Below are 27,719 nucleotides of genomic sequence, written 5' to 3'. Positions count from 1 at the left end.
ATAATCCATCATGACTAAATGAATGGGCTTTGTCCCAGAGATGCAGGGATAGTTCAACATATGCAAATCTACAAATGTAATTTAAAACATAAATAGAAGTAAAAATAAAGACCATATGATCCTCTCAATAGATGCAGAAAAAGCATTTGACAAAATTCAGCACCCTTTTATGACAAGAACGCTTAACAAAATAGGCATACACAGGACTTACCTAAAAATGATATAAACCATATATGACAAACCCGCAGCCAACATCATACTGAATGGGAAAAAATTGAAAGCATTTCTGCTTACAACTGGAACCAGACAAGGTTGTCCTCCATTGCCACTTCTATTCAACATAGTGCGGGAGGTCCTAGCCAGAGCAATTAGACAATAGAGAGAAATCAAGGGCATCCAAATGGGGGCAGAACAGGCCAAACTATCACTCTTTGCTGATGATATAATCTTATATCTAGAAAACTCCAAAGACTCTGCCATGAGACTACTGGAATTGATAAACACATTCAGCAAAGTCTCAGGTTACTAAATCAAACTACAGAAATCAGTAGCATTCCTATACACCAACAGTCAAACTGAGAACCAAATCAAAGACTCAATATCCTTCACAATAGCAACAAAGAAAATAAAGTACCCGGGAATACAGTTCACTAAGGAGGTGAAAGACCTCTGCAGGGAGAACTAGGAAACACTGAGGAAGGAAATAGCAGAGGACGTAAACAGGTGGAAAACCATACCGCTCATGGGTCGGGAGAATCAACATTGTTAAAATGTCCATACTACCCAAAGTGATCTACAGATTCAATGCATTCCCCATTAAAATACCAACATCATTTTTCACAGATATAGAAAAAATAATTTTACACTTTGTATGGAACCAGGGAAGACCCCATTTAGCAAAAGCAATCTTAAGCAAAAAGAACAAATTAGGAGGCATCCATTTATCAGACTTAAAGCTATTCTACAAGGCTAGAGGAACTAAAACAGCATGGCACTGGCAGAAGAACACAGACAGCAACTAACAGAACAGAACTGAGAACTCAGATTTAAAACCATCCTCTTATAGCTATCTAATCTTTTACAAAGCAGACAAAAACATACACTGGGGAAAAGAATCCTTATTCAAATAACAGTGCTGGGAAAATTGGATAGCCACATGTAGAAGACTGCAACAGGATCTGTACCTCTCACCTCTCACAAAAATCAACTTATGGTGGATATCAGACTTAAACCTAAGGCGTGAAACTATAAGATTTCTAGAAGAAAATGTTGGGAAAACTCTTTTAGACATTGACCTAGGAAAAGAATTTATGAAGAAGACCCCAAAGGCAATCATAGCAACAACAAAAATAAATAACTGGGACCGGATCAAATTAAAAAGCTTTTGCACAGCCAAGGAAACTATCACAAGAGCAAACAGACAACTTACAGAATGGGAGAAAATATTTGCCTGCTACAGATCAGATAAAGGGCTGATTACTAGAATCTATATAGAACTCAGGAAAATCAGCAAGAAAAAAAATCAAACAACCCCATTAAAAAGTGGGCAAAGCACATAAACAGAAACTTTTCAAAAGAAGATAGATTAATGGCCAAAAAACATGAAAAAATGCTTAACATCTCTAATCAGGAAAATGCAAATCCTTTAAGTGTTGTTAGTGTGACATACTTATTAGACCTCTCAACAGAGGATATATTAAGTGACAACACCGGTATTATAACAACAAAATTTAGACTGTGATAAACTATACAGGATACACAACCTGTTTCTTCAGTAAATAATTTCAAGGAAAAAAATGTAGTAAAGGGTACTTACAGATTAAACAAGACAAGGGACATGCCAACCAAATGCATTGTGTTTTGGAACTTACTTGGATCAGGAGTTGAATAAATCAACAGAAAAAAATTATTAGATAATCAGAGAAGTTTGTATTTAACAGTGTATATTTAACAGTATTAAGGAATTATTGCTAACTTTTTAGCTGTAAAATTAAATTGTGGCTAAATATTTGGTATTTTAAGATTTTTTTTAAAAAAGTTTTTATCTTTTAGAGGTACATGTTGAAAAAGATGAATTGGTGTGATGTTAGGACATTATCCCTCAAAATAATGCAACAGATGAAGATGATTGGTCTTGAGTTGATAATTGTTAAAGCTACATTATGTGTACCTGGGAGTTCATTATATTACTGTCTACTTTCAAGCATGTTTGACATCTTCCACCAAAGAATGGATTGTTCAATGATGAATCCAAAGTAGAACGTTAAAGTAGATCATTACTTTGATTTTATATTGAATAACGCCTCATTTCAGGAAAGCCTCTGATGGGGCCTGAAGTAAACTGGTTCAATCTCCACAAACTCCTCCTTTTCTTTTGGGCACAAAGCGAAGAAGAAAACAACAACAAGGCCCAGAAATATATTATTTGCTCTCAGAACAACAACTTCTAAGTTTACAGAACAAGAAAGCAGCAAGAGAAACCAGATTTATGTTCATTACCTCCTGCTAGCTCAACTCTGTTGTTTTTTTTCCTGTCATCTATTACCGTAATTTATTTTTGTTTTTCGAAGCAGAATTATTACAAAATTTAGTGTTAAAAATGTCCACAATCGCTCCAACTGACTTGGTTATCTAGGTTTCAAGCTAGATAAACCTCCAAAAGATTTCTCATCTTTCCTAAAATAAAGTCCGAAATTGGGAGACGTAAGGGCAAAATGATGGTTGGCGGCGTTTCGACACGTTACTTTTTGGTCTTGATTTTGCTAATTAGATACTTTGTGGTCAGGGGGTAGAAGAACCTATACCTTTAAAGCTCCCTACCCATGTGACAATGTTTTTGTTTTAGGGGAATTTCTGTGGAACAGGAAATTCTCTGAAATTTTACGTCAGCGCCAACAGTTACAGTAATTACCGTATTGACGCTACTTATTTTCAAAGAGCAAAGCTTTGAGGCGCCGCGGAAGAACAATTTAGGGACTTTAAGAGTTCAGACATAAGTCATTATTTTTCTGTGATTTAATTTTTTAAGCAGTGTTGACACTGGGTACCTGAACTAAACTAGAATTTTTTGTTATTTTTTAAAAATTCCCATTAATATATTTCTCAGTCTGTGGCTGAGGCACGAAGCAGAGACGACGTTACACTCCTAGAGTAAGCTACGCAGCTCCAGGAAGCGTTTACTGCGGTAGTGCGCCTGCGCAGCTAGACCTCATCAAATTGCCCGCCTTTCCCCGTCCGGCTAGCAGAGGGCGCTGTGAGGCAATGGACTAGTCCTCCCTAGGGCTCTGGAACAGAGCGTGAAAGGGCGGTAGGCGAGGAGGGCTGAGGGGCGTTCTATCCTCGACTGCCCTGGTCTCTATCGCCCTTTGTCCTCCAGCTTCCCTAGGGGCACTGGGCCTGCGGGCCCGGTTGCTAGGCGGAAGCAGGGCGCGGCGGTAGCCGCGGCGGCTGCCCGGGCGTTTGAAAAGCGGCTACCGAGGCGGCAAAAGGTCCTTGGGCGGCGGGCTCACTTCTACGTGCGGGCGGGCCGTGCTGCAGAGCAGCTTTTGCCTTGAGTCGGGGCAGGGTCAAGGCCTGGCTTGGCGGCCCGGGGCAGGGGAGCCGGCGCGTTGCAGGCGGCGGTGGGACGTCAGGGGCCGTGGGTGGGCGGTGGGGGCCCCGCCTGGAGTCCTGCCTGTGGTTGCGGCTTATCTGAGACTCAGTCGGACCCCACTTTCCCCCAGCAGACCCCGCCTCCGGGCCGCCGACCGCGGCGACCATGGTCTCCAAGTCCGACCAACTACTCATCGTCGTGTCCATCCTGGAAGGTGAGCGGCCTGAGACTCGGTTTTGCAACCGCCGCTTCCTGAATTGTAAGAGTAGTGTGGGACCGAGGGCTTGTTAACCTTGAGAACCCTGTCATCTTTGCTTTTGTGGTCCCGACAGACTTGTTCAAAGTTGTGTGTAATGAAGTCTGTTAGGCAATTGATTTAAAAATCTCTCAAGGGAGTATAAGAGCTATTAGGGATAAGTGATATTTAGCGTGACTAGCCTTAACCCCAGAGAATCTAGAAAAAACGATTTCCATCAGAAGCAGCACGTTGATGGCTTTTCTATAAAAGCTGAAAGTGTCCCTGGGAAGCACGTTCTGTTCAGCGGTCTCCTAGTAATAATAGCATTCGTAAGAACTTTACCTTTGATTTGAATACATGTTTCCTGCAATTTAAGAAACATTGCGGAGGCCGTTCCCTTTACCAGCCTTGATGGAGGCCTGAGGGGACTACTGTTAAGATGTATTATCCATTTCTTAACAGTTTGTCCGCTGAATGAATGACGTTTGTTGGGAACTCATTGAGTGGCAGGCGCTGCGCTGATAGTGTAAGAATAAGACAGTCTTGGTTCTAAAAGCTAAGGGTGTAGGCTGGAGAATGTGTCAACAAATAATTCATCAGGGTGTGGAAGAAGGAATGACCACCTCTGTCTGGCCAAGCTGGGGAATGTTTACCAGAGGAGGTGACATTTATTTTGGTCCTAAAGATGATTAGTGGTTTGTCAGGTGAGAAAAGGAAGGTCAATCCAGGCTAAGGGGTAAGGGAAGAGTAAAGAAAGGGCAGTGAAGGTATGGAAAGCAAGGCATGATTTGCCTTGCTTAAATGCAGCGTGGTTGGAGAGCGGAGTGCCGGAAAGTGAAGGGCATGGTAGTTGATGTGTAAATTGGGCGCGGTGGCTCACGCCTGTAATCCTAGCACTCTGGGAGGCCGAGGCGGGTGGATCGCTCGAGGTTAGGAGTTCGAGACCAGCCTGAGCAAGAGCGAGACCCCGTCTCTACTAAAAATAGAAAGAAATTATCTGGCCAACTAAAATACATATAGAAAAAATTAGCCGGGCATGGTGGCTCGTGCCTGTAGTCCCAGCTACTCGGGAGGCTGAGGCAGTAGGGTTGCTTGAGCCCAGGAGTTTGAGGTTGCTGTGAGCTAGGCTGATGCCACGGCACTCACTCTAGCCCGGGCAACAAAGTGAGACTCTGTCTCAAAAAAAAAAAAAAAAAAAGAAGAAGAAGAAATTGGGGACAGTTTATGACTAACGTGTTAAGGAGTCATTCTGAGGGGAACTAGAGGCATGGCTGGATTCCCCACTCCCTCACCCCTACTAGGAGGGTGTTTTGTGGAGGCCTAGCACTGTGTGGGAGGTGAGGGGGAAGGAAACATTGTAAACCTAATTTTTGAGTTTTGGAACAAGAAACTGACTAGAAGCCTAAAGAGCTGCTGTGCTCTTAACTGTTAGATTATTAATTATTTAAAGACAGGACTGAAATCACCTTATAATTTGGTTAACAAAAGTTTTTAGACTTAGAACTGTGCCCCATGCAATGAGGAAACAAATGTAGTATCCATTCCCTTCAAGGATGTAGGGGTCTATGTGGGGAGATCAAATTAATGTGCAGGACAGTATGTTGGGGTGTAATATATGAAAAAGATGTGATATGGACTGTAAAGATAGCTTTGGGGGTGGGGTGGTGATGACAGCTGAAGTACCTGAGTAATAAGTAAGCTTTAGGTAGGTGAGAACGGAATAAAACCATTCTGGGTGATTGTACAACCAGGTCAACATGGGAATGAGCATGGTGGCTGGAACAGTGAAGAGGACAGCAAGATGACCAGGGTGGAAGGAAGTGAATATTTAGTAATGTCATGGTAAAAAATGAGCTTTTACAGCTAGAATAAATAGGGCTTGGAGGATCTTGAAAGCCAGGGAGTTTAGAATTAACGTTCTAAGAAATGGGTCGGCAGCATGTATTCCTCAATAGGAGAGTGTTTTTCTCAAGTTCAGTTTGATGGCAGTGTGCAGGGAAGAGAACCAGGAGTCAGGAATATCAGTTATGTTGTTACCACAAACATACCTAAAGCTAGCATGTGATCCTCTCTCCAAACTGTTCCTTTTCTTGCATTTGTACTGTATTTCCGTTCATGGTAACCACGCTGTTGCCTCAAGCCAAGAACCTGGGAGTCATCCTCATCCTGGATTCCCTCTTCATCCCCAACTTCCAAATGGTCCCTAAGTGGTAGTGATTTTATTTTCTAAGTAATAGTAGGTGCTATTAATACATAAAAAATTTTAAATAAATGAGTTTTTATTGTGAGTTCCTTGGCTAGGGGCCCTCATCTACCTAACTTATTGTAATCTTTTTTTTTTTTTTTTGAGACAGAGTCTCACTTTGTTGCCCAGGCTAGAGTGAGTGCCGTGGCGTCAGCCTAGCTCACAGCAACCTCAAACTCCTGGGCTCAAGCGATCCTCCTGCCTCAGCCTCCCGAGTAGCTGGGACTACAGGCATGCGCCACTATGCCCGGCTAATTTTTCTATATATATATTTTTAGTTGTCCATATAATTTCTTTCTATTTTTAGTAGAGACGGGGTCTCGCTCTTGCTCAGGCTGGTCTCGAACTCCTGACCTTGAGCAATCCACCCGCCTCGGCCTCCCAGAGTGCTAGGATTACAGGCGTGAGCCACCGCGCCCGGCCTGTAATCTTTTCAGTAGTCTGATTCCTAAATATTTTCTACCTTTCCAGAAATATCTAGACTGTCCCCATACTATGTGGGGATAGTCTTTCTGAAATGCAAATCTGATTTTCTTAAAATCCTTTGGTGTCCTAAAGGATAATGCCTATACTTCTTACATACTTATTCTATACTGTATTAAGTACTGGTATAATGATATCTAAAATTGGTATAATCACATTTTTAACTCTTTAATTCTAAATGTTATTGAGATCATTGCTACTCAAAGTGTGAACCAAGGATGGCAGCATTCACATAACCTGAAATCTTGTTAGAAATGCAGACTCTCAGGCCCACCCTAGACCTACTGAACTAGAATCTACATTTTAACAGGATCCCTATGCCCATTAATGTTTGAGGAGCACTAATTTATAAATTATAGCTTTCAGTTTGATTCATATTTCTTATGAATGTGAGTGTATGTGTGTGTGTTAGCAAGGTAATTTATGGTATGTATAAATCAACCACCCTTAACATATATCAGACTTTAAAACACATGCTAAATGATCCCGTATGATTTTTGTGTGCTTCCAATTAATCTATATGGTCTTGTTTCTGCAGGTCGCCATTTCCCCAAACGTGCGAAACATATGCTTGTAGTAGAAGCAAAGTTTGATGGAGAGCAGTTGGCTACTGATCCTGTGAACCACACTGACCAGCCAGAATTTGCTACTGAGTTAGCCTGGGAAATTGACAGGAAAGCACTTCATCAGCACAGGTGACCATTATTTTCAATTTAAATTAGCATCTTTGTGAGTTTCTTCTTTTTCAGGCTGTTATAAATAAACACAGGTTGACTACCCTTATTCAAAATGCTCGGGACCAGGAGCGTTTTGATTTTAGATTATTTTGGATCTTGGAATATTTTCATATACATATATTTTAGGGATGGGACCCAAGTCTAACACGAAATTCATTTGCTTCATGTATACCTTATACATATATCCTGAAGGTAATTTTATATAATATCTTTAATAATTTTGTACATGAAACAAAACTTGTGTTAAGTGCTTGTGCTTGGAATTTCCCACTTGTGGTTTCATGTTAGGTCTCAGATTTTTGGATTTTGGAGCATTTCATGTGGGGAATACACAACCTGTAAATTTTATATCTTTCATTACATTATAGTAATAATTTATTGAATTTTTTTTAATGTATCAGGAAATTTTCAAAATATTTTGCAAAAATAAAGCATTTAAACATTAGAGCAACCCTGTAAGGTTGGTATTGTTATTTCCCCTGTATTACAAATGAGGAAACTGAGGCTTGAGCGATTAAGTAACTTGCGCTAAGTCTAGCCTCTGGGTAGTGGTAGAGCACAGTTTTAACCACTGTACTAAGTGGTTTTGGGGTTTGTTTGGGTTTTTTTGCTAATGTGAAGACAATAGATACTCTAGAAATACCTTAATGATTCCTATTCGGTATTAAATATGGGTTGACAGTCGTAATGTCTGTTAATTCATTTATTGTACATTTACCTGACTTGCCAAGAATATATAGAGAGGTACTCAGTGAAAAGTCATGAAAGTAATTATATAAGGGATTCTTTGTAATTAATTTATATTTAATTTTTGACAAAAAGTTAATATATAAAATAGGCTTAAAGTTAAAGCATCTTATTTTTTCGTGAACTCTAGGACCAGAGCAGGCAAGAACAGCAATCCTTTTATTTATTAAAAGATTGAAAATAAATTTTCTTCTGGGAAACACGTAATCACTTTAATACTTGCTTGTTCTCAGTACTAAATCATATCAAAATAGAAAGTTAAAAAAAGAAGGAAAGCAAGGAGAAATTTATTTGCTTCTATTGCTAGATTAGTGCATAGGTTTATTTGAATGGGTACCAAATTCTTAGAGAATATAAAAATGTGGTATTTCCTTTTAGTGGCATCTGAAATAGCTGCTTAGACAAAATCCTGCTGTGAGATGTCAGGGCCTGCATTTGTGGTTGTGTGTGCAATTGGGTCAGTATCAGGTGGTACCACTGTGATTGCTATAGACTTAGAAAATAATACAGATAAATTGAATTTATAATTGATAATTTTGTGCTAAGTGCAGTTTCCTAGTAATTCCACTAGATAAAAGTGATGGCAAAATCTATTCAGCTCAATGCATAAGCAAATACAGGGACTTCAAACTGAAAAAGAGCCCATGCTGTGTACCAGTCAGTATCATGCTTACAGAACGTTGTGATATGTTACATTACATTATTAATTTAAATTTTAACAGTTTATGATTTTATGGTATTTAATTCCTAAGTTTGTTTTTTTGAGGCTACAAAAGAACTATAAGCATATATGTATATTTGCAATTTTATGTGTGGATAATTTTTGACTTTCAAAAATCAAAGATTTTATACAGTATAGAAACTTGATAAACATTGGCCTAGATGATAGCCTCTTTGACGAGAGAGACTAAGATTTTGACATACTTTGTATATTACTTAGTTGATATATAGATAAGTAGATATAGTTAATAGTTTTTGCCAGTTGGAGTTTTACAGAAAATATAGAATAGATACAGCTTATCCAACAAAATTTGCATATACATATAAGATATCTTGATAATAGGCAGTTTTTTCAAAGCTAATAGCAAGTTCAATATTAAAAACCATTTTTATTTATCACGTAAATTGTTTTGTTACAGGCTACAGCGTACTCCTATCAAACTTCAGTGTTTTGCCTTGGATCCTTCATCTTCAGCCAAGGAAACCATAGGTTACATTGTTCTGGACTTAAGAACTGCTCAAGAAACAAAACAGGTATTGCCCTTTTGATGTTTTGTTAAGAATTATGTTAGACGGTTGATTATTTTCAATAGATATCAGATTAATGAAAAGGACATGAAGTACTGGATGTGGTAGATCATGGACTTGAGCCAATATGGCAGTTTTAAGTTTTAGTTTATGAATTTGATTTAGAAAATCTCAAGGTTTTCATCATTCTTTTGACCAAGAACTATCTTTCTCAAAGAAACATGTCTCTGAGCTCAAACATATATCCAAGTTGCTGTTACCTCAAGTTTAACATGTTCCGCTCCTGGGCTTTCCTTTCAAAGGTGGTCTCTTCCAGTGTTCCTTACATTGGTGAATGGTCACCAGTCTCCTTCCAGTTATACAAGTTAGAAATATAGAAATCTTCCTTGACATTTCCTTTTTTATCTCTCAATAGCCACCCATTTCAGTTGTTTTTTTCCCTCCTGATCCATCTACTATTCTGTTTTTCACTGCTGCCATCCCGGCGTAAGCCACTATTATTTCTTACCTTGACTGTCGTAGTAGCCTCCTAATTGGCTTCCCTGCTTCCTGCTCCTTGCATTCCTTATGTAGTAGTCAGAGCAAGTGACTTATTGAAACGCACTTAACGTTATATAACCAGTACCCCACTCCCCTGAAGGAAAAGATCTCAGGATCTTTATTCCTGTGTTAATGCCTTTTATTATTGAACATGCTGCTGCTTATAACTTTTTAAGTATCCTCCAACCTTTTTGTACATGATTGACTTTAGAAATCTTCCCTTCAGTTTTTCTTAATGTCTTTGGTCACAATTTTCTTAAGAAAAATAAAGTAAAAAATAAAAAAAAACACTAATATCTTTTATTTTAAATTCCATTCTTGATTTGAATCTTAAATTAGGATTCTGAAAAGAAAAATTCATCTGTTACTAAATTTTTGCTGCTGATAGAAATGATATTTGCAAATGATCAGTAGGGTTGGCCCAATGTGGGGTTCATTCAAAAGAAGCTGAAATTTTAAAATAATTTAAAAGAAGACTTGTTTTTCCCCCCATCCTTGGGTACTCATCACCTCTCTGCCCCTAGGCCTTATGCTGAAAAAGGTTTTCCCTCTTTAGTCTCTAGACCCTGAACCAAGGAGGTTCATTGGGCCTCTGATGTTTCTTTAACTCAACTTCTTTCCTGCAACATGCACGTGTCTGGAAAACACTTCTGTAGTTAGTCTGGTTGCAGAGAAGGTAGATCCTCTAAGGAGGAGGGTATCTGAGAGAAGAGATCATGTCTATAAATGGTCTTGGCATTCCCCATAGCAGTCCTTTAGAATACTTTGTCAACATATTTATGATCAAAGTTAAGGAGAAATGGTTCAAAATTACCTTAGTTTTATGAAAACCAAATGCTGTCTTGCTTATTCTCTTTTGTTCACCAGCACAAATATTTGAAATTGACTAGTAGAATATTTAAATTTCAAAATAAATTGATTCTTTATAAATAAATATAAATACAGAAAAACCCAGATTTATTTTTCCGAGTTATATAACAGAAAAATGTAAATTCTCTGAGTAGCTAAGAATCTTTTTCAGGTTTATACTCAAAATTAGAAAATGTTTGTCATAAGAAATACAGCAACAAATATTATGCATTTTTATCTTTAAAAAACTAGGTTGTTGATTTTCTTTTTAACCTGTGGCCTAGTTAATCCTATTTTAATTATCAAATACAGCTTGAATATAACATAGCAGTTTATGGTTTTGATCAGTATAAGCACCAATTACTATATCTTTGTATAACAATGGTCAGAGTAGGAATACTGTTTCCAGGCATTGAAATGGTGCCTTGGGCTGGGTGCGGTGGCTCACATCTGTAATCCTAGCACTCTGGGAGGCCGAGGTGGGAGGACCGCTCGAGGTCAGGAGTTCGATACCAGCCTGAGCAAGAGTGAGACCCCATCTCTACTAAAAATGGAAAGAAATTAGCTGGACAACTAAAAATATACATAGAAAAAATTAGCCGGGCATGGTGGCGCAGCTACTCGGAAGGCTGAGGCAGAAGGATTGCTTGAGCTCAGGAGTTTGAAGTTGCTGTGAGCTAGGCTGATGCCATGGCACTCTAGTCTGGACAACAGAGTGAGAGTCTGTCTCAAAAAAAAAAAAAAAAAAAAATGGTGCCTTGGCTGAACAGTGGTTTCCTGCTCTAATGATACATGTAGCCATAAGATTTTTCAGGCTGCCTTGGGTACTAGAATTTCTCAGCTTGCTGTAGAGGAGATATTCAAGTAATTGAGGATACTTTGTTCTGTGAGAAGGCTTTTATTTCATCATCAGTCAGGTGTTACTGTATCATCCATAATGCAGAACTCTACCATTAGGCCTTTACTTTAGTATTTTGTTAATGTTTTCTATTAACACTAAGATTTTCTTGTCCTTGTTTGATATAAGCAGAACAAAGCAGAAATGTGGCAGGGAAAAAAGATATAATAAAAAATGTGAAAAAATAGGGGTTAGGTAAACAGAAAATTCATAGTTTTTTGTTGTTCAAGGGAAGAAATGAGATTGGGGATATAAGGCCAAAGGTAGAAAGAAATGTATTGTTTTCTTTTTCCTTTAATATTTTACCTGTTGAAGCATAGGAATGGAAGAAGGGAAGACAATTTAAACTTTTACTTAGTTTTTTCAAAGGAAAATTCAGCTGATGCCTTCCTAAGCAGGATTAATGTCTTTTGAATAAAAGGTAAAAAAAAAAAAAAAAAGTTTTAAAAGAGAAAATGCTGAAAAACTACAGAAAATTTATTTAGAACATTATAGAACATTTCCCAATACTTTTTTCCCTTATTAACTATTAAAATGTTCTGTTATTGTCTAGGCACCAAAATGGTACCAGTTGCTGAGTAATAAATACACCAAGTTCAAGTCTGAGATACAGATAAGCATTGCTTTGGAAACAGATACAAAGGCACCAGTGGATAGTTTTAAAGCAAAAGGAGCACCCCCTCGAGATGGAAAAGGTTTGTACATCATCTCTAAAGACATTTTCTGATAAGTTCCATCTTTGAACTAGAACTTCAGGAATGGGGGGTGTGTTATAGAGAGATAGACATTGGAGTACAAACTGATTTTATTCTAGTGTGTCAGACAAATACTGTGACATGTTGCAAATGCAACCCTTGTTGCCTTTAGCTCTTGTTTACAAATCTTAGAAATAGAAAATGCTTTTCTTTTCCTTATTTGATAATATAGTGGAGCAAAGCACAATTTTGTATTTTTAAAAATGGCTACGTAGGAAAATTTTCTTACTAGGATGAGTAGAGGAAAGCTCAAAACTATTATGCTATTCTCTGCTTATTAACTCAACTGTAGTTTAATAAAACTTTTATATTTATTTTTTTCTCATTTAATTAATAAACTTTATTTTTTAGAACAGTTTTAGCTTCACAGCAAAATTGAGTGGAGAATAGAGAGTTCCCATACATCCTCTGTCCCCCGCCACACACAGCCTCCCCTACTGTCAACATCTTAGCACTAGAGTAGTGGTGTTATAATTGATGAACCTACATTGACCCATTATTGTCACCCAAAGTCCATAGTTTACATTAGGATTCACTCTTGGTGTTGTGCATTCTATGAGTATAGACTAAAGTATAATGACGTATCCTCCATTGTACTACCATACAGAATAGTTACGCTGCCCTAAAATCCTCTATATTCCACCTATTCCTCCCTCTCTCCTCCTAAACTCTGGCAACTACTGATCTTTTTTATTCTATATACTTTTGTCTTTTCCAGAATGCTATGTAGTTAGAATAATATAATATACAGCCTTTTCCAGATTGATTCCTTTACTTGGTAATAAGTGCATTTAAGTTTCTTCCATGTCTCTGCATGGCTTGATAGCTCATTATTTTTTTAGTGCTGAATAATGTTCCATTGCCTGGATGTATCACAGGTTATTCATCCACTCAGCTACTAAAGGACCTCTTGGTTGCTTCCAACTTTTGACAATTATGAATAAAGCTGCTATAAACATGCGTGTGTAGGTTTTTGTGTGAACATTAAGTTTTCAGTTCATTTGGGTAAATTCCAAGGAGTGTGATTGCTGGATTGTATGGTATGAGTATATTTTAGTTTTGCAAGAAATATCCAATCTGTCTTCCAAAGTGGTTATACCATTTTGCCTTTCCACCAGCAATGAATGAGAATTCCTGTTGTCCTACACTTTTACCAGCATTTGGTATCATCAGTGTTTTGGATTTTGTCCATTCTGATAGATTTGGTATCTCATAGTTTTAATTTGTAAGTGTTTGCTGACATATCATGTTGAACATGTTTATATATCCTTTGATGAGCTGTCTGTTTAGGTCTTTCGCCTATTTTTTAATCAGATTATTCATTTTTTTTTTATTGTTGAATTTAAGAATTTTTTGTATATTTTGGACAACAGTCCTTTATCAAGTGTGTCTTTTACTAATATGTTTTACCCATCTGTGATTTGTCTTCTCATTGTCTTGACGTTGTCTTTCACAGAGCAGAAAATTTTAACTTTAATTAAGTCCACCTTATCAATTATTTCATTCACGGATTATGCCTTTGTTGTTGTATCTGAAGTTCTTACCATACCCAAGGCCATTTAGATTTCTCCTATGTTATCTTCTAGGAGTTTTACAGTTTTGCGTTTTAAAATTAGGTCTATAATCCATTTTGAGTTAATTTTGAGAAAAGATATAGAGTCTGTGTTTAGATTTCATTTTTTTTTTTTTTTTTTTTGCCTGAGGATGTCCAGTTGTTCCAGCACCATTTGTTGAAAAGATTGTCTTTGCTCCATTGCATTGCCTTGCTCCTTTGTCAAAGATCAGTTGACTATACTTATGTGGGTCTATTTCCAGGCTCTCTATTCTATTCCATTGATTTATTTGTCTGTTTTTTTGTCAATACCATTCTGTCTTGATTGCTTTTGCTTCATAGTAATACTTGAAGTCAGGTAGTGGCTGTTCTGGGTCTTTTGCCTGTCCATATGAGCTTTAGAATCAGTTTATCCGTATCTTCAAAATAATTTGCTGGGATTTTGCTTGGGATTGCTTTGAATCTATAGACCAAATTGGGAAGAACTGACATCTTGACAATATTAAGTCTTCCTATCCATGAATATACACTCTTACTTCATTTATTTAGTTCTTTGATTTCTGTTTTCAGAGTTTTATAATTTTTCTTATATAAATCTTGCATTTGTTAGATTTATACCTAAGTATTTCATTTTTGGGGTGTTAATGTGAATGGTAATGTATTTTTATTTCAGATTCTATTTGTTTATTGCTGGTATATAGGAAAGCTATTGACTTTTTTATATTAACCTTGTATCCTGCAACCTTGCTATAATCACTTACTAGCTACAGAAGTTTTTTGTCAGTTCTTTCTACAGACAGATTTTCTGCATAGATAATCATGTCAATTGCAAACAGACAATTTTATTCCTTCCCAATCTGTATACCTTTTATTTCCTTTTCTTATTGCATTAGCGAGGACTTCAAGTATAATGTTGAAAGGAGTGGTGAGAAAGGGACATCCTTAGCTTGTACCTGATTTTGGTTAGAATGCTTTAAATTTCTCACCATTAAGTATGATGTGAGCTATAGGGTTTTTTGTAGATATTCTTTATCAAGTTGAGGAAGTTTCCTTCTAATCCTAATTTACTAAGAGTTTATCATGAATGAGTGTTAAATTTTGTCAAATGCTTTCTCTGCGTCTATTGATATGTTCATATGATTTTTCTTCTTTAGTCTTTTGATGTGATGGATTATATTAATTGATTTTTTAATATTGAACCAGCCTTGCATACCTGGGATAAAATCCACGTGATCGTGGGGTATAATTATTCTTACACATTGTTGGGTTCGATTTGCTAATATTTTGCTGATATATATATATTTTGTTGTTAATATATTTGGTTTTTGCATCTATGTTCATGAGAGATATTGGTCTTTAGTTTCTGAGGTATTTTTTGTAATGTCTTTGATTTATCTTCTGAAACAGATTGTAGAGAATTGCTATAATTTCTTCCTTAAATCCTTACTGGAATTCACCAGTGAACCCATCTGGACCTGGCACTTTTTGTTTTGGAAAGTTATTAATTATTGGTTCAATTTCTTTAATACTTATAGGCCTATTTAGAGTGTATATTTCTTATGTGAATTTTGGCTTATTGTGTCTTTCAAGGAATTGGTTCATTTCATCTAGGCTGTCAAATTTGTGGGCATAGACCTGTTCATAATATGCTATTAGTATCCTTTTAACGTCCACGGGATCTATAGTGATCCCCTGTTTTGTTTCTGGTAGTAGTAGTTTGTGTCTTCTCCTCTCCTCTTTTTTTTTTTTTTTCTTATTTAGCCTGGCTAGAGAGTTATTGATTTTATTTATCTTTTCAGAGAATCAGCCTTTGGTTTTATTGATTTTTCTCTGTTGATTTTCTATCTCTGAATTTCATTGATCTCTAATTTTTATTTTCTTCTGCTTCCTTTGAATTTAATTGCTCTTTTTCTAGTTTCTGAAGGTGGAAGCTTAAATGAGTGATTTTAGATCTTTCTTCTTTACTAATATATGCATTCAATGCTATACATTTCCCTCTAACTGCTGCTTTCATTGCATCCAACAAATTTTGATAAGTTCTGTTTTCATTTTCATTTAGTTCAAGATATTTTTAAATTTTTCTTGAGATTTTTTCTTTGATCTATGTGTTATTTAAAAGCATGTTGTTTAACTTGAAGTATTTTGAGATTTTTTTTTTTGGCTATCTTTCTATTATTGATTTCTAGTTTAATTTTGTTGTGGTATGAAAGCAGAGATTGTATGATTACTAAATTTGTTAAAGTGTTTTTTATGGCCCAGAATATGGTCTGTTTTGGTGAATGTTCCACAAAAGTTTGAGAAGAAGTATATTTTGCTGTTGTTGGATAAAGTAGTCTATAGATGTCCATTATATCCAGTTGGTTGATGGTGGTGGTGAGTTCTACTATGTTCTTAGTGATTTTCTGCCTTCTGCATCTATTTTTAATAGTGAGGTATTCAAGTCTTCAAGTATAATAGTGGATTTAACTATTTCTCCTTGCATTTCTATCAGTTTTTGCCTCATGTATTAATATTTTGATGCTCTGTTGTTAAGTGCATACACAATAAGGATTGTTATGTCTTATTGGAGAATCAATCCCTTTATCATCTTGTACTGTCTGTCTTTGTTCTTGATAATTTTACCTGGTCTGAGGTGTGCCCTATCTGAAATTTTGTAACTACTCCTGATTTCTTTTGATTAGTGTTAGCATGGTATATCTTTCTCCATCCCTTTACTTTTAATCTGTATTTGTCTTTATACTTAAAGTGGGTTTCTTGCAGACAACAAACCTCCTTAGGTTTTGTTTTTTGATCCACTTTGACAATGTCTGTTTTTTAAGTGGTGCATTTAGGCTATTGATATTCAGAGTGATTATTGATACCGTGGATTCATATCTACCATATTTGTTAGTATTTTATATTTATTGCTCTTGTTCCTTGTTCCTCTTTTTTTCTCTACTGTTTTTCTGCCTTTTATGTTTTTAATTTTATATGATTTCATTTTGTCTCCTTTCTTAGCGTATCAGTTATACTTTTTTTTTTTTTAACTTTTTTTAGTGGTTGCCCTGGAGTTTGCACTGTACATTTACAACTTTCAAATAATACTATACTACTTAACAGTTGAGTACCTTATAATAGTAGAATATTACTAATCCCTCTCTCCTGTCCCTTTTATCCTTGCTGTCATTTCCATTACACATAAATATATGTGTGTATATACACATACGAGCATACATAATCAAATAAATTGTTGCTGTTTTTTGAACAAACTTTTATCTGTTAGATCAATTAAGAATAAAAAAAAAAGTTTTTATTTTACTGTCATTTATTCCCTGATACTGTTCATTTCATTATGTAGATCTGAGTTTCTGATCCTCGTCATTCCTTGTCTTGAAGAACTTTCTAACATTTCTTGAAAGGCAAATATACTAGCAACAAATTTCCTCAAATTTTGTTTGAGAAAGTATTTCTCCTTAAGTTTTAAAAGATAATTTTGCTGGGCACAGAAATCTAGGTTGGTTGGTTTTTTTTCTCTCAACATTTTAAATATTTCACACGACTTTCTTCTTGCTTGCATGGTTTCTAAGAAGTTGGATGTAACGCTTATCATTGCTCCTCTAGAGGTAAGATTTTTTCCCTGCCCTCTGGCTGCAAGACTTTTTTCTTTATCTTTTACTTTTCTGAAGTTTGAATGTGATATGTTTCAGTGTAGGTTTTTTGGGAATATTTATCCTGCTTGGTGTTTTCTGAACTTCCTGGATGTGTGGTTTGGTGTCTGACATTAATTTAGGCGAAATTCTCAGTAATTACTGCTTCAAATGTTTCTTCTGTTCCTTTCTCTCTTTCTTTTCCTTCTGGTATTCCCATTATGTGTATGTTCTACCTTTTGCAGTTGTCCCACAGTTCTTAATCTGTTATTTTTTTAAATCTTTTTTGTCCTTTTCATTTTGGAAGTGTCTCTATTGTCATAGCCTCAAACTCAGAGATTATTTCCTTAGCCATGTCCAGTCTGCTAATGAACGTATCAAAGACATTCTTCCCTTCTGTTACAGCATTTTTGATCTCTAGCATTTCTTTTTAATTCTTTTTTATACTTTCCATCTCTCTGCTTACATTATCCATCTGTTCTTGCATGTTGTTTACTTTTTTTTTTTTTTTGAAACAAGGTCTCACTCTGTCACCAGGGCTAGAGTGTAGTGGCATTATCGTAGCTTACTGCAACTTCAGACTCCCGGGCTTAAGTGAGCTGCCTGCTTCAGCCTCCTGAGTAGCTAGGACCTGTATACTTGGCTAATTTTTTTACATTTTTCTTTTGCAGAGACAGGGTCTTGCTACATTGCCTAGGCTGGTTGTAGACTCCTGGGCTCAAGCAGTCCTCCTCCCAAAGTGCTAGGATTATAGCATGAACCACCACACCCAGACTGCTTTTTCCTGAGCATATTAATCATTGTTTTAAAAAAATTCTGGTTTGATAGTTCCAGTGTTCCTGCTATATCTGACTCTAGTTCTGATGCTTGTTTAGTCTCTTCAAACTGTGTTTTCTGCCTTTTGGTTTGCCCTGTAAATTTTTGTTGAAAGTTGGACATGATATATGGGGTAAACAGAACTGCTGTAAATAGGCCTTTAGTAATGTAGTGGTCATAGGTGAGGGAGGAGAAGCGGTCTGTAGTTCTGTGGTTAGATCTCAGGCTTTTACTGAGTCTGGGGGTGGTTAAACTTCATCATTGCTTCTCAGTCCCTGGCCCTTTCAGTGGGGCTACATGTCTAGAGGGGCTAGAGTTGAGTATTTTCCTTCCCCAATGTGGAAGACTAGAAGGAGCTAGAGTTGGATATTTCCCTTCCCTCGGGTAAGTTAGGTTCTAATATAACCACAACAGGTCAGTCTCTGGTTAAATAGATTCTCCTGAGGGCAGGCTTGTTAACAAGAACAGAATTCTCCGGTGTATTTCAAAATGATTGCTTTTCCCTTCCCCCTGGCAGAAGCACAAAGAGGTTTTTTTCTGATACTCACTGTGAGGACCTATAGAGCTCGTAGAGGTAAAACTCACAAAAGTTTGGGGCCCCCTTATGACTGGGTCCCCCTGGAATATTTTAGCTCTCAGGCTGGTTCACACCGAGCCACTGGCAATTCATCAGTTACGGGTCAGGTGTCCTACTCCCGCGCTGGTTCCCAGCGACCTTTCGGCTCCAGTAAGTTGCGATTCTTTGTACCTGCCTGTCTCTCCTGTTTGAGGGAACAGCAGTTTTCTTGAAACCACACTTCTCTCATGGATATATGAAGAATTGTTAATGTTTCAGTTTGTTCAGCTTTTTATTTGTTGTTAGGGTGGAGGGAAGACTTCTAAGCCTTCTTGCATTCTGGACCCCATATTTCTTTTTAAATGTTTTTCAGTCTCAATTTTCTCTTAGGTAAAATGATGGAATTAGATGAGATGGCCTTTAAAGGCCTTTCCTCTACTATTTTGTGATTATACCTATTTTGTAACCTTTCTGATCTATGGAGGATGAAGATAAGTTTCTTCTGGAAAGGAGAGAAGCAAATAGTGAAATTGAAATAGTACAATTGGTACTCTACTATGTTTCAGTCATGTTGTACAGAATGTCTGAGACTTACATGTTATGAGGTTGATGTAAGAAACAATGCTTGTACGGGCACATATATTCTTAGTTAAGAGCAGTGAATTTATGAATAGTTGTCTTGTCCCAAAAGTTTGTGAGTTGAGAATTGCCTTTTGGATTGAGATGATAGGAATTATAGTTCAGTATTTTAACAACAGTTACTTTTCCTTCAACTTCTCTCACCAGTTCTTCTTAACCTCCTTTAGGCTTTTTTTCTTCTTCCCAACTTTTATATATTAAAGAAATCTCCTCTCAGTCTTTACATACTCTTCCTGTGTGATCTTATCAATTCTCCAGGCATCAGTTGTACTCTTTCTATGCTGAAGACCCCCACCCAGGCCTTCAGACCCAAATAATCACCTGCCTCCTGGACATACTCATTTGAATAGCTCATAGGCACCATAAACTCAAGAGATGGGAAAACTGAATTGTGAGATGTGTTTTGCCAAAATGCTGTAAGTTGTAAGTAGTGAAGCTGGAATAAGAACCTAGAAGTCAGATTCTAGAGCATTCAGTATTTTTTTCCCAGTTAAAAAAAGTTTCTTAGAATTTTTTTCTATTGTGAAACAATCTCAAACTTTCAAAAAAGTTAGAAACATGTTTTAAAAAAGAATGTTTTTCCCTGAACCATTGGAGAGGAATTTGCTATTTAGTGCACCTGAATATTTGAGTGTTTATTAGGACATTCTCCTACATAACCCTGACATATTCATAAAAATTGGGAAATTAACATTGATACATTAGCACATGTAACCTTATTACATTAATGAAACATTGATACATTGCTACTATCTAATTTCATTCAGGTTTTACCAGTTTTCCCAACAATTTCCTTTATAAAAAAAGGATTTAGTTTAGAATCAGGTGTTGAATTTCATTGTCATGTCTGTATATTCTACTCTAGTCTGAAATAGTTCTTTGATCTTTCCATGACCTTGAAATTTTGAAGATTATAGGCCAGTTAACTTTTAGAATGTCCCTTGACTTGGGTTTGTCTAATTTTAGGTTTAGGTTATGCATCTTTGATGGAAATATCACAGAAGTGATGCTGTGTTCTCATTGCATCCTATCAAGTGGCGCACAATTTTTATTTGTCCCATTCCTAGTAATGTTCACCTTGATTAAGGTGGTGTATATCAGTGTTCTTAAGTGTAAACTTACTCTTTTTTCTTTGTAATTAATAAATCTTTGGTGGGGCAGAATTGTGGAATTATGAAAAGATACCGTTCCTTGTTAAACCTTCAATTTATTCATTTATTTATATCAGTATGGATTTATAGTTTTCTCTTTTTATTTAGTGTTTTACAATGTTAGCTATTCTTACCTATTTGTTCCAGATTTGGGCAGCCCCTTCAAGCTGCATTTGTTTCCTTTTTACTGTCTCCATAATTCTTTCAGCTTTTATTATTTTCTGGCACAGGAAGATGTTCCTGGCTTATCTTGTGCTTTCCCTGTGTCAGCCCTGGATTCAACCATTTCTCTAAGGAGTCTTGCTTCCTTTTAGTAAAGAATGATGTTTAGAAGTCCAGATGTAGGTACTAGGTATGCCAGTTGCTACTGGGGTGTCACTGCTCCCAGACCCTTTCAGTAGATAAAGTTAGGGAATTTGTGCACGTATGTACGCATACACGCATATATACAAACACACATTTGTACATGTGCGTATTGTCTTAGGCCATTTTATGTTGCTGTAACAGAATATCCCAGACTAGGTCATTTATAAAGAATTGAAATTTATTTCTCACAGTTGTGGAGTCTGGGAAGTCCAAGATCAAGGGACTGGCATCTGGGAAGGGCCTTCTTGCTGCATCCTCACATGGTGGAAGGCCGAAGGCCAAGAGAGGAACTCCCTCCTTCAAGCCCTTTTATGAGGGCACCTAATCCCATTCACGAGGGAGAAGCCCTCATGACCTTTACATCTCTTAAAGGCCCCACCTCTTAATACCAACTCATCAGCCATTAAGTTTTAATGAGATTTGGAGAGCACACATTGAAACTGTGGCACACATACACCTTTTCATCTATATTTATTCATATATATTGAACAGCATGAATTCACATTGACACCTTCAATTCCAATCCTGTACCACAAGATTTATTCTAGTTTTCTCACTTTCCATATTTGTAACTCCCTTCCCTGACAGTGAGAAACCTGTCATGGTTATTATTTTAATTTCTAAGCTTTGCTGGCCTTACCGTATAATGGCTACCTTTATTGAAGTGCTTAATGTGTTGGATACTATGCTAAGTACTTTCTTTCATTATTTAATTTGATCTTTTAACAACTATATAAAGGCTTTGTAGAAGAAAAGGAGACTAAATGAGATCATATAGTTTCCTTATACAATGACAGAACTGGGATTGGAACCTTGGTCTACGTGACTCAAATATCTGTGCTCTTTTTCATTATACTATTTTCAGCCAGTGCTACGGTAAGCACATTTCTTTAGGATTAACTCCTAGAAGAGGGATTGCTTTTTTTTATAGGGTACACATATATATTAATAAAATTTTGATAAGCCCTGATACATAACCCTCCAATAGGTTGTACTAGTGTCTGCCTACCAACATTGAGATTATCTATTACAGTGTTTGTGTGTGGCTGTTTTTTAAATCAATTTGAATAACCCTTGTCCCTCTCCAGTCTCTCATACTGAAGCCTATTTGATTATATCAGTTTTCTTCTCAAAATTGTTTCATGATTTTTCTCTTATTCTTAGAAAACTATCCAAATGTTTCTACATAGCATTCAAGAAAACCCTTAATGATATGTCCTCTGCTTTCCTCTCTAGTCTCACCTCTTTCTACGTGTCAGTTCTCACTCTGTCATTCAGCATACCACACCTATTTCAGTTCTCTAACCACATGCTTTCTCTTGCTTCTGTGTCTTTGAACATATTGTTCCTTCTGTCTAGAACACTCTTTTTTCACTCCCCCATTCTGTTTACTCTTTTCTTCTTAGCCAAGTCTAGCTGCTTCTTCACTTCCCAGTTTAGATTCACTAGGGAAACCTACGTTAGATGCCTTTTCCAAGTAGTTTATTAGAGTTTTTAAATGTTATCATATTTCAGAATATAGCTTTTATGTACAGAAAGAAAATAGTGGTTAAATAAGGTTTCTTTGGAGAGTTTATAAGAGATTAAAGCAAACCTTATTGAAATATTAACTGTACCATGAAAATTGCCAGGCAAATTAAAAAATATAATCAGCTTTTAAAATCTTATAATGGTGCTTACTTGGAGTAGTCTAGAATAAAAAAAAAAATAAAAAAAAAATAAAATCTTATAATGGGTTATGGCAAACTACAGAGTATTATAATTATGCTTTTCTCTGTAAAGTGGCTGCCAGCCTGTCTGGACTCGACCCCAAGGACATTGTGGCAGTGCTGAACGAAGAGGGCGGCTACCATCAGATTGGACCAGCAGAGTCTTGTACTGATTCCTTCATTATGTCCGTGACCATCGCATTTGCCACCCAGTTGGAGCAGGTAAGACTCTCTGGTAGTCACTCCCAAAAAATTTGAAAACTTTATTTATTTTTAAAATTTTGTCTTTTATGTATTGAAAAAATTTTCTAGTACATTTTTTTACATTTTAAAAATGAATTTGAAAAATGTTTTGTTTTTTTTTTTCCATACCAGGAAGAAAGCATTTTTGCTTTAGGAAAAGAATAGATTTTGATGATCTTGAGAATAAGTAAAATCTCTCAGGATTTAGGAGAATGACCATCAGGAAACATTGTTTTCCATTGTGCCATGTGGCATGATAAGGACTGACATGAAAGGATATTTTAATTTACTTTTTGGGTAATTTGCAATATTGGGAACACTTTCTGTCAGGAATACTTAATGCCTGTCAGGTCGGTGATTATATTTTATCTTGTTTATAAGCTAACAAATTAGCATGTTACTGTCATGGTTATTGGCAGAAGATACAAGGTTTTGTGAGGAGAAACAAAGGACTTTATTATCTCCGCACAGCAAGCAATGTGAATATTGGTTTATTTCCTTCAGGGCCCCTAGCCCAGTCCCATGGGAACTACACAGAGGGGCCCAAGTGGTTGCTCTGCACACAGTGGGTTTTGTCACAGCTGAGGAAGCTAAATTTGGGGAATTCACCACTTTTATTATAAGCAGTAAGCAGTCCTGGTTTTTGTCTAGACATGTTACCTTATCTCTCAAGGTTACCAGCTACGTAAACAACCATGGGAAATGGAATAGGTAAATGAGTGGTCAGATCCTTGCAGTCTTGGCACACTCAGCCAGACGTACGCGGATGCTCAGGGTCCGTGGTAGATTGCCTCTTCCCAAAAGTGGCTCAACACAAAATTAGTTGTTATTCCATTCACTGTCTCAGGATCAAGTCCTCTTTTCTTGATGTTGTGTCGTCTGTAGCAGCTGAAATAAATTTTTTCAAAAATAGAGACTATGGCTTATGACTGTAAAATTTTTATCAGACTATTCACTTTCAGAGGAACAAAATTCCCACATAGTACATGTTCACAAGTGAAATATGCAATTAATGACCACGACTTTTTTTGACCAGCAAGATGTATCAGGTAAAAGATTTTCCTCAGGAATTGCATTTACTTTGCCATACTGAATTCCTGCCTACTACAAAAAGAACTTTATTATGTGTTCTTTGAGCATTTACTTTTTCTCTCCTAATTTGATATGGTCATTTCCTCACTGATGTATATGTCCTTTTGTCTTTCCCCATCAGTTTCATTATTTTTCTTCTTCTCTTCACAAAGCTTTATGTGTGGATTGCAGGGAAAGCCAGATGTCCATTGTCCTTTTATTTACTAGCCACATCAGAACACTCTTGTGTATGTGTCAGATAATTAGGAGTCTACTCTATTTTTATTGTGTGGTTAACATACTTGCAAAGCATTTTAGACTGCCATTTTATTTTTTTCTCTTCTCTAGGGAGGCATAATTGTTAATATTTATTGATCAGTTTGTGGTATGTTCTGTATAATAGGCATTGTGTTAACTACTTTGCATATGTTGCATTTAATCCTACTGCAACTTTAGAGGTTAATTATTTTCATTTTAGGCACGAGGAAACCAAGTTTTACGAAGATTTTATAGCTAGTAAATGGCTGAGGTATTTCTGACTATATGGTCACTTTTTAAGCTGTATTGTTCCCGTATTATGCCCTCTTGCCTCTTAAGAGATCTGGAGTAAGATAGATTTGAGTTGAAAACTCATTCTCAATATTTACTAGCTCCTTTAATTTAGGCATATTACATAACCTTTCTGAGCCTTGAATTGTATAGTTGTATAGTGATGATATTACCATCTTTGCAGATGGGCATGAGAAGTGAGATAAATAATATTAGTAAAGTGCCTACTATATGGTTTGTATGTGAGAAGCTACATTTGTATGGTTAAGGCTTTTTGTGTTATTTATTGAATCCATAACTAAAACTGAAACAGTTCTGGGTAATACAAGGGGATTTATTGGGACAAGTTACTCTTCAGTTTAGTTCAAAAACAACATAGATGGATGCCTGGCAAGCTGTTTATTATCTCTATAAAAAATTAAGCCAGATAGATTCCTCAGAATGTTAAACAGGATTACCACTTGATCTAGCAATTCTATTCCTATATATACCCAAAAGTTTTGAAAACAGGTGTTCAAATGAAAACTTGTATGCAAATATTTATAAAAGCACTATTCAGAAAAGCTAAAAGGTGGAAGCTACCCAGATGTCCATCAACAGATGAATGGAAAAACAAAATGTGGTATACCCACATGATGGAATATCATTATTAAATATAGCTATAAAAGGAATGATGTACTGATGCATTCTGCAACATGGATGAATGTTGAAAACATGCTGAGTGAATGAAGCCAGACACAAAAGACCATATGTTGTATGATTCCGTTTATACAAAAAAGGCAAAAATCCATATAGTCAACAGGGGGATTTGGGGTTTTCAGGGGTTGAAGGCAGAAGAGAGTAGGAAGCACTACTGCTTAATGGTTACATTGTTTCTATTTGGGGTGAAACTAGCTATTTAGTTTTTTCTTCTCTACCTAGTCAAAGGCAATGTGAGGAAGCCTCTTGCAATAAACAAATTTAACAAACTTTCACATGCAAATCAGTGACTTTGCATGTTACTATAAAGTTGTATTAGAATAGAGGACAGAATTTGGAGCAAGAAAACTGGATGCTGATATTCTTGCTTCCTTTTTTTAAATATTGAAAGTTAAGGTTAGGAAAAAAACATAGTCTCTAAATTCCAGGATAATAAAGGATTTTTAAAAGAATCTCTGCGCGGTGAGAATTATTGGAATTAAATGTATCATGATATATATAAGGAGCATGTTTGTTTCTTAACATTTTTATTGCTTTCTAATTATGGAAGAAAGTAAAGGAAAACAAAAAAATCTCCTCTAATTAAACTACTCTGAAATAGTTGCTTTTAAGGGTAGTATGTTTTCCTAGATATTTTCCCATTCTTACATAACAATAGCTACCTAGTGCTAGGTACTGTCCTAGTGTTGAACATGTATTATCTCTTTTAATCCTTCCAACAACCATAAAAGAAATGGAAGCATAGAACAATTAAATAATTTTTCCAAGGTTTTATATCAAGTCACTGATTGAACCAGAGTTGTGGTTGGGTTCTGAATAGAATTTATACTCTTAACAATTATAGGTGCAAAGGGGCTCCTCTCAATATATTTAAGTCTAGATGGTTAAAATTTACTCAGTTAAACATAAAATCATTTTCAAGTACAGAATTGAAATAACTTACATTTATTATATGTCTGGTACTGTGCTATTATTATAATCTAAGCAGTTAGCACTTTTATTTTCAAAAACTATACAAACTATCCTGTAACTTTTATTTTTAACCAACAGTGTCTTACATAACTTTCATGTCAGTATATCATTATTTAGCAGCCATACTGTATGATAACTATTGAAGCCAACTATTGATGGACACATTTATTGTTTATAGTTTATTGTGTAACATGTTCTAGTAAACATTAAAGTTCTTTTAGAAGATATTTTTATCAGACAAGAATTCCATCTCTTAGTCATATTGTGGCCATGAAACTAGGAACTCTGAAAAGTAACACTTATAGTACAAAGGGCGATTTTTTGGCAACTGTTAATTTATAGGTCTCTGAATTTTGACAGAGTAGCTAAAAAACTTTTTTATTAAAAATTTTATGTATTAAATAACCTTGATTAATTTTTTTAACCTTTTCTCATTTATAAAGTAGACTCTCTGATGGTGGAGTAAAGATAAGATGAGATAAAGTATGTGAAAATAAGGAAAGCTCAGTTTAAAATATTTGACCCCTTTCTTCTAAAAAGAACTTTCATTTATTCTTTCATGGACCAGTTGAATAAAATGAAAACTTTAAAAGAAAATAATCTATAAAAAGTCTTTTAGTCTCTTTGTATTTTTCTAAGACAACCCTTTAAAAATTAATCAAACTAGTAATTTGATAAAAATTTAGGAATTTTATTTGGTTAATTTTAAGACATTAAGTATCATCAACATTTTGGCAAATATTTTTGGAGTGCAACAGACATACTTAAGCATATTTAGTGGTTTAGAAAGTAATACTCTTTTCTTTTTCCTCAAATGTTTAGTTAATTCCATGTACCATGAAACTTCCAGAAAGACAGCCTGAGTTTTTCTTTTACTACTCTTTACTGGGAAATGATGTTACAAATGAACCGTTCAATGATTTGATCAACCCAAACTTTGAGCCAGAGAGAGCATCTGTTCGCATACGTAGTAGTGTAGAAATTCTTCGTGTTTACCTGGCTCTTCAGTCTAAACTACAGGTAAGTTCAGAAAATTGTTTTCTATTGGAGATCATTTTTTAAACATTAGTTTAGTACCTGAACTCTATCCTATTTAAGTAGAGGTCATCTTTCTGTCACATCTTTTAATTTTTTAGGTATTATCTTGAATCATGAAGTCATTGGCATTACAGTTACTTTAGGAGAATAAAGTTACTTTACAGAATTTTAGGAGGTAACACCTCTCTTCCTTATCCAGTTATTGAGAAAAGAGGTATATCAGTTATCAGTCCTTTATAAAAAAAAATTATACCTGGAGCTAAAGCTGTGGGCACAGGTAAGATTTCATTATTGTTAATGGAGATGGTAGGTGTAGGCACACAGATCACACTCTTGATTTCAGAATTTATGTACCTTATTGCCATTACAAACAGAGATAAGACAACTTTCTAAAAGCTGC

General features: G+C 36.0%; 1 protein-coding gene across 5 annotated transcripts in view; it reads left to right on the top strand.

Annotated features, from left to right (window-relative positions):
* Positions 1-2,923: 2,923 nt before the first annotated feature.
* Positions 2,924-27,719, top strand: part of CEP120 (centrosomal protein 120) — a 73,877-nt gene continuing 49,081 nt past the window's right edge. For 3 of the 5 annotated variants that reach the window (XM_069492857.1, XM_069492853.1, XM_069492856.1), the window contains exons 1-6: positions 3,366-3,806; positions 7,097-7,253; positions 9,182-9,296; positions 12,131-12,272; positions 22,821-22,969; positions 27,104-27,301. In XM_069492857.1, the coding sequence (XP_069348958.1) occupies positions 3,758-3,806; positions 7,097-7,253; positions 9,182-9,296; positions 12,131-12,272; positions 22,821-22,969; positions 27,104-27,301 (810 nt within the window). In that variant the 5' untranslated portion in view covers positions 3,366-3,757. Of the gene's footprint in view, positions 3,259-3,365; positions 3,807-7,096; positions 7,254-9,181; positions 9,297-12,130; positions 12,273-22,820; positions 22,970-27,103; positions 27,302-27,719 lie in introns of those variants that run through there. The other 2 variants (XM_069492854.1, XM_069492855.1) reach the window with 2 other exon arrangements.

Source organism: Eulemur rufifrons, chromosome 17 (assembly GCF_041146395.1).
Source record: "Eulemur rufifrons isolate Redbay chromosome 17, OSU_ERuf_1, whole genome shotgun sequence".
Lineage (NCBI taxonomy): Eukaryota > Metazoa > Chordata > Mammalia > Primates > Lemuridae > Eulemur > Eulemur rufifrons.
The sequence above is the reverse complement of the archived record's forward strand: the minus strand, read 5'-3'. Positions and strand labels throughout refer to the sequence as shown.